General features: G+C 34.1%; 1 protein-coding gene across 1 annotated transcript; it reads right to left on the bottom strand.

Moving 5' to 3' along the window:
• Positions 1-1915: 1915 nt before the first annotated feature.
• On the bottom strand, positions 1916-7638 carry LOC132309412 (farnesyl pyrophosphate synthase 1). Its single transcript, XM_059807725.1, has 12 exons — positions 7399-7638; positions 6042-6066; positions 5765-5880; positions 5552-5638; positions 5333-5449; positions 5165-5253; positions 4435-4486; positions 4020-4115; positions 3604-3648; positions 3411-3500; positions 3256-3327; positions 1916-2291 (listed from the first exon to the last, which is right to left on the bottom strand). Exons 1-12 carry the CDS (start codon positions 7528-7530, stop codon positions 2163-2165), a joined length of 1050 nt encoding a protein of 349 aa, XP_059663708.1. The 5' UTR covers positions 7531-7638; the 3' UTR covers positions 1916-2162.

The raw sequence follows: 7638 nt of genomic DNA, 5'->3' as shown, positions 1-7638 counted from the left end.
CGTTTTTTGTTTGGTACATGATAGTTGTTACTAGAATGTTTTGTTTCTTGTGTAAAATTTTATTGTCTAATGAATAAAGAAAGGCTTTGATGGAGTAATGTTTCAAATGGTTACTAATCTGTAATTTACTTTTAAGTTTGGTGATTAATTAACTATCCATATTTTTGTGATTTTATGGTCAGTGTAAATCAATTTTGTTTAAAATTAGTCATTAATAGATAATTTTCCCACCTGGAATAGTATTTGATACACAGCTTCACAAAATATTAATAGCTACTTTATAATTAGTAAAACTTAATTTTTTTAAAATTTTGTATATATTGTTTATTTACATAGTATCGGCAAAACCGTGATAGATGATATTATAGTCAATTCTTCAAGTTTTCTAAACTTTTCTATTCTAATATCCGTATGACTTGAAATAAATATAAAAATTATTCCATTACATACCTACCTTATTTAAATCTGTTATATTCCTAATATTTTATAGGTAAGGTGAGTATTTAACCAAAGCCATCCCTATTTGTGAGAGTTGGAGAAGAAACGGTCGGCACGGTTTTAAAGTCATGCTTGAATCAAAGTCCATGTGGAAAATTGGCTCAAGTTTGTATGGGTTATGTAAATATAGTATTTTTTCTGTTTCTCATTTTTAGAACCATGTTGGAAAAGCATACTCATTTAAATAATTTAAATTCCTCCCATATTTTTTTTTCGATAATTATTAATATTTTTTTAAAACTCTCAACTTTTTGTCTGTAGTGAATAATTCTAAATTTTGTAGTTATGGAAGAGATCTAGAAGGGCATTACAGTACTATTTTTTTCTTGGTTTTGTTAGCTGATATGGAGAGGAGTAAGGTTGACTCCAATCAAATTATATTGATGATAACGTGGGGAAGACGATGTTGATATTGATATTTAAAGCTCCTCGTGACTTATGAGTCATGAACTTGTGCACTGGAATTATCTTTTTATTGAAACAAGAATAAAAAAATATAAAAAGTAAATAAATAAAAAGATTTAGATGTTTGACTTCTAACGATTTTTATTCTCTTCTGCAGTGCTTCTAGACGTCCAATTAAAACTATGGCACATCTTCACATTACAAAGGCATGACATGCCCCTTTTATGAGTTCATACCACTCATACCACCTTTATCAAATATCTAGTGGTAAAGTCGGTACTCTTTTAGCAATGCTTTAGAAGCTTCTTTCAAGTTGAGTTTTACTCTCTATTCTTTTTCTTTTATTTTTTCAGACCTATTTATAAAAATTGAAACTTTTTCCCGTGTCATTTATATACCGCTTATGCAATAACTATCTTAGATATTTTCCAAAAAAAAAAATAACTATCTTAGATCACTTAAGATTGACTCTTAAACCACCTTTTTTATTATGTTTATCCCATTCCGAAGGAAGGAATAATCAGTGTAGTGGGTATCAATTGCATTCAATTCTTCACCAATTGCATTCAATTCTTCCCTTAACGTGCAGTTTTGGGCTGCAAATTTTGGATGGAGAATTGTAATTTTCCAGGGGAAAAGAAAAAGAAAAAGGTACATTTGCTCAATTATTGTGTTTTCCATTTCTGAGTTCCTGGTGTGCTGGTGAAAAGTTGTGTAACAGTTGAGAGCAACACAGTTTGAATTATAACAAAGACTAATCATGCACATGTTGCTAGCCCACTGACTAACAAATGGCGAGGATTCGGGTGAAAGAAGAATAAATTCCAATCCACCATGTAGGTATTTTCCATCGATATCAGGCTGCTGCAACTAATTTCCACAAGACTCGACTCAATAATGCACTTTGTCCATCACCATTAATGAAAAGGAAAGGTGTGAAACCACTTGTGCATGTTGATTCTTTGCCATGGGTTTTTACTATCATGCAATAATGGGGGAGGCTCAGAGCAGATGGCATGAATTTCAGCAAATATTCTTATTATTCATATAGAAGCTTTCCGGATACCCGAATCCAATCATGTAAGATTGTTTTGTGGAATCCAGGGAGCTAATATACACTAGATAGATTAAGAATATTACAACATTGTTCTTCCTTCAATAGTGGGATACAAGTACAGATCAGGATGGGAGTACTGGACTTCTTCATTCCATCCGACCATCTCTGCTTCGTTCTTCATTCTCAAGTCGGAACTGCTTATCTATTTCTGCCTTTTGTAAATCTTACTCAAGAAGGACTTCAATACTGCCTGCACTGCTTTGCTTGGATGAGCTTCAATGGAGGTTGTCAGTTTCTCGTAACTCTTGCTTTCATACTCCGCAAATACACCCTGTGACATTGAGATTTCAAAATGAATTAGTGAAAGAAAGGAAAAAATTACAAATTTACAATTTATATTGACTTATTCGTCAGTTGACATTAGTGATACATTCTAGTTTCTTTCTGGAATAGAAAATTCATATTGACAGCTACAGCGAGCACTGGAGGTAAAGAACCAATTCTGCTTCACATTTTAGAGTCCAGCCATTCTGTTTGAAAGGTTTGGCTTCTCTATCCATTACGACTGATATCCGATGTTATGCAATCCCTATAATGGACTGGCCATTTTAGATCTTATGAATTTAAAATGTAATGGCTGGACAATTCCAACACTTGGGCAATATTCCAGTAAATGTTGTCCATGTGAAGGTCTAATAAATAATCAAATGGATATTAACTTGTACATGCACAAGAGCAGCGAGCTGCCACCCAAGAGTTGCAAAACCAGAGCAGAATTACTTCAAGATTCATACAAGATCAATGTCAACGACAGCCAAAGGCATCATATGTCTTGGCATTCTGAGGGGCGGTTAGGGTCACGGGTTCAATTCTCATTATCAACATAAAAAAACACTTCCTTTAGGGATTTGAATGATATAGACAGTGGGAAGGGGCTGATTTGAGATAAAAGAGACATTCTAACAACTAGGGGCAGTGCTTTATTTGGACTGCATTTAGTGGGGAACTCTTCCTCCATCAAAGACCTGATCTCAGAATCTTTTGAGGGTTTCATCAGATTCTATGATTGAAGATATGAGGGCCCATTTTCTTTAATTGTTCAAATTGAAAGTTCAACTTTAAGAGACAGAACAAGTGTTGTGCATTATCTTGCAACATGTGCCGTGCAAGATGAAGATCTCATCCCATTAAGATCCTCCAAATTTTGTAATGGATTACCTTAAGTTCTTCGATTTCTGAGTTTTTACGATCATCATCTTTCCACTATATATACATATACAAAATTAGGTTCAGACCTGAAGATCAAGTTCATTGTAGAGGGCCTTTACTTTCGTAACATCAGCAGGATTTGATTTCCCATAGTGCTCCTGAAAAGAAAACACAGTCAATAAGCAAATCCAAATGTCAACTGGAAAAATGACGCAAAAATAAGAAAGAATTGCCATATTACATATAACAATTTCTTCTGTCCTTCAGTACAACGTTCCAATGCTTTCACGACCAACCAAGAACACTTAAAATCTTCAATATCTGTTCCAATCTGATAATGAAAAAGATTCAATAAGAACTCATAGCAACTAAAATATTGATTTTTAAGAATACTGCATGGTCATATATCAATTATCCATCATGCTGAAGCTCACCTTACCAATCTTTTCAGGTTCACCAAAACAATCCAGATAATCATCCTACAAAAGTAGCAGAAAGCATATCACCGACATGGTCACAAGAAAACCTTATGAGAAAAAGAGATTTATTACAACAATCCTACATGCCCTTGAATGTTATATTTTAATTATCCACCAAAATGTGAATTATGCTTGAACGGTATATAACTAATTCATAAATTAAGGCAATCATAATAAACTTATGCAAATTTGATGTATATCCTTATTACACTTCGATTGGAAAAAGGGTAATACCAACAGCAATGAAGCAAACATAATTTCAGTGCAACAAATTTATTACTCTTGACCTGTGCCAGATTCTAACCATACCATAACAAAATAGAAGAACTGTATGAGAAGTTTTGGTTTCCGTATATAACACAAACAATCACCTGTATTTGAAAGTATGTCCCCATCTCAACAAGAACATTCTTTACGTCAATGTGGTTGTCTAGATTCTCACCCGCCATAACCAATGCACATGCAACCTGTGTAAATAATGGAATATAAAGAATAAACTCTCAATTAAGATCCACAACCTCCCAATGTTAACAACCAAATATTTTCATACATATGCGAATTAATTGGGCAGAAAAAGGCATTCATGATGTGGATAGCATGAGAAGTAGGAGTACAACCAAGTTAGGGTGAAGTCTTGTTCAAAAGCTTTGAAGAAATTGATGGATTTGAAGAAATATAAAAGTAGACTTGCACTGAACTACTGGTTTATAATAATTACTTTTGAGCAAATACTACAGCAGATTCAGGCAGTGCATTCTTTAATTGAAATAAGGGTTTCATACTCACTGGAAGGTAAAATGAGTAATAGGCCGTCTTGTACTGAACAATGCGATGATGACTGCAAATAATTTGACAAAGAGGAATGCATCAGAATTCCAACATATTCACATATTAAAAAAGAACAAGACATCACACAGAAAAGAGATGACAAATCAGACAATAAAAAGAAGAAACAAAATACTGCAACCAGTCTAACAGTAGTTGACATTCTAGATCTACCACTAAATGTCAAAGTAAAAGGGAATCATTTTCGTCCATTATGGATATCAATGGATATTGTCATGCAAATGACCCATTCAAAACTGCCTTAAATCCAACTAATTTTTTAACCTCCTTGGACCCATGCCATACATACTGCCAACAAGTCCAGCACTCAAGTAAATGCATTTAAAAAAAAAACACAGTGTGTTCTGCAAGACAGATTTTTCCATGTCTTGCCAGTAACCTAATCTAAAATGTCCACAAAAGACTTGGCGATACCACACTAAAATTGGCATCTGTGTTGCAGAATAGTAAACTTGTATCAATGTTAACAGGCAAGGTGATTTATTTTCATGATCGATGCAGAATTCGGTTGTCCTGTATTCCAGGACACAGTAGATTAGTAGACACCTGATGAACTGCCAAGGTTAACCATTTATATTACGTTGTTAAGTTAGCTCATTCCTTAACTTGGCTCATAAGTTAGCTCATCATCAATTGCTTAAGCCAGATTTTTTTTTACTATTTTTCTTACAGTGGCAACGTGTATTTGGACAGATCTTTTTCTCCTTCAAGCGTAGTAATCAAATCGATCATCTGTCCTGAGGCTGTTTGGAATTCAACCTACAAAAAATGACAAACTAAATTTTAGCATATCATCCAAAAGAAAATTAACAGAGCTAAGTCCTTGCAAGTCAGTCACCTCATTGAACAAATCCAGCAGATCAACATAGTAAGGCTTTTCTCTGAAGTGCTTTTTGAGAATCCTGGGTATGTGGTTACGGAGTAGAACTCCATCATTTATTGCAATCATACCAACCTACAACATACAGTTCAAGCAAGATATTTGTTTCATCTGCAGTGGTAATTGCAAAGGTAATGGCATAACACACTGAAAATTAATAATCGTTTAAGTAAAAACCTTGGGAACTTTGTACCAACAAGGTTGACCTCGTCTTGTGTGAGAACCATCCATAATATCATCAAGAACTAGAAAATATGCTTGAAGCTGAAAAGATTATCATAATGAAATTGTCAGATTTTTATGTGGTGTAATAACCAAATCATAAAACAGCTCATAAATGATCTTCAGGCTGATCTTAACCAAAATCAAATAATTTGTCTGTCACCATACCCATTCAATACACCAGCCAAGAGCACTTGTAAGAAAGATTTCCTCTTCAGTGAGTTCCTTTCCTTCTTTTAGTAACTTGTAGCTGTCAATAACAGAAAGCCCCCTATTTAGCTTCCCTGCAAAACAAAATTTGTTCCGGTGCTATCTTAGTAAGATATGCTTCTTTTTAAATACCCCTCTTGATGAGAGAAGCGTAAATACAATCCGTTAGATGTTAAAAAGGAAAGTTACAACACAATTAAATAATACACAAATGATATAAATGCCCATTTCCTACCTCCAGGCACGTTGTAGTCCAGCATCTGTGGATAAAATAAACCAAAAATCAAGGTCAAGGAAACTGAAGAAAAGCTGCATATTTTTATTGGAATACAGCATGCACGCACTTGAGCACATACACATGCTAAACATATATACAAAAATTTTGTTTCAATACAAACTGATATCTAATTGTTAAAAATAAGAAGAAAACATAAAATAAAAGTGAATCCCGCGTGTACTAACTAGTGATAAGAACATAATTTGTATCTCCTAATGGTTATAGACCACTGCAAGTCTATGGGGTGAAATCGATTTTAGAGGTGATGTACCGCATAAAGCTCAATTGTGCCATAGCATATGTTGAAGTGCCTCATTTCTGTGATAATTCCCTCTTGTTTGCATGAAGTTTTTATCTTCATAACTTGTCATTAAAAAGAATCTGGATTCAGGAAGGAAATCTTGGTCTAGGAGCTTCTAAAGTGTAAATTTTATAAGGAATTGAGGGTTCTGAATATGGTTGTTGCAACTCATAGGCATTTAGTTGAAACAATGACGACTAAATAAATGCAACTTAACTCGCAAATGTGGGAAGTCTACCATACAAAAGGAGCTCCGATGGAGAAACACACTAAAAGATGTGCTAATTAAGGCATACCCAGAAATTGGTTTTCGTTATTTGTAATAGGATGAGAATGAAACTAGCTTCTCTTTAACAATTTCCTACAGTTGGAACTCCAAGCAGTAAATAGATTACACACGCTGTTATAAAAGGAGGATTTTCACATTTTCTAATACCACTCTGTTTGGTTGCCAAGAAAAAACAGAAGGCGTGAGAGCAGAATTAATTTTTCGTTTTAACACTATCTGTTGTTTAATCACCAGAACAATTTAAGAAACTCAAAAAATAGATAAACCTAACAGTTGTGTTGAGCTAAGGAGATCTTGATATCCACAGTTGGAAAATTTAAATAGTAAAAGATTCAAAATTTTATTTCACATTCTTTTCTTACCAAGATCTTTTCAGCAATCAGACCAAATGACACAATAAAACAATTAATTGCGCAAGTTTTTGCATTCTCATTAAAATTAAATTTATTTTTACACTACTACCACATGAAATCAAAATCAGTTACACGATCTACAATTCACACTTTACAATTGCTGCATATAAAAAAAACACAGAGTCACATAGTATATTGCAAGAAAAGCACCATTCCAAGCTTAACTTATCACTATACATATGAAGAAATCAATACTTAAAATAATATCAATATGCCATTGTATCTGATATAACAAGAACAGAGAACTAAATTAAGATAAGCATGCAATATCCAAATGCGATAGATTGAACAATATTGATAATGTTGACTTACTCGCTCGACCCATTGACGAGAATCGTCGGTGAACTCGAAAGCAGGGTCGTTAAGGAGCTCCGATTTGAGGACAGAGTAGACTCCCAGAAATGTGGACTTCGGATCGGCCACTGCTCCGTTCAGATTCGCCATTGACAACTATTCCCTCCACTGCTGAATTTGTTTTTTTTTTCCTTCTAGAGAGAGAGAGATGGTATCCTCGTGTAAGTGAGTTGGGCCAGTTGGCCCGTGTTTGTATAT

Source organism: Cornus florida, unplaced genomic scaffold (genome assembly GCF_030987335.1).
Source record: "Cornus florida cultivar Cherokee Brave unplaced genomic scaffold, ASM3098733v1 CherokeeBrave_3.0.0_Hap2_Chr01, whole genome shotgun sequence".
Classification (NCBI taxonomy): Eukaryota; Viridiplantae; Streptophyta; class Magnoliopsida; order Cornales; family Cornaceae; genus Cornus; species Cornus florida.
This window is presented reverse-complemented; position numbering and strand designations above follow the sequence as displayed.

Bases quoted from the DNA above. Each gene is read 5' to 3' on its own strand.
- LOC132309412 (XM_059807725.1), bottom strand. From the start codon at position 7,530: ATGGCGAATCTGAACGGAGCAGTGGCCGATCCGAAGTCCACATTTCTG. The intron at 4,116-4,434 runs GTGAGTATGAAA...TTATTTACACAG, and splicing joins ATTACTCATTTTACCTTCCA to GTTGCATGTGCATTGGTTAT. The intron at 3,328-3,410 runs GTAATATGGCAA...TTTTCTTTTCAG, and splicing joins GACAGAAGAAATTGTTATAT to GAGCACTATGGGAAATCAAA.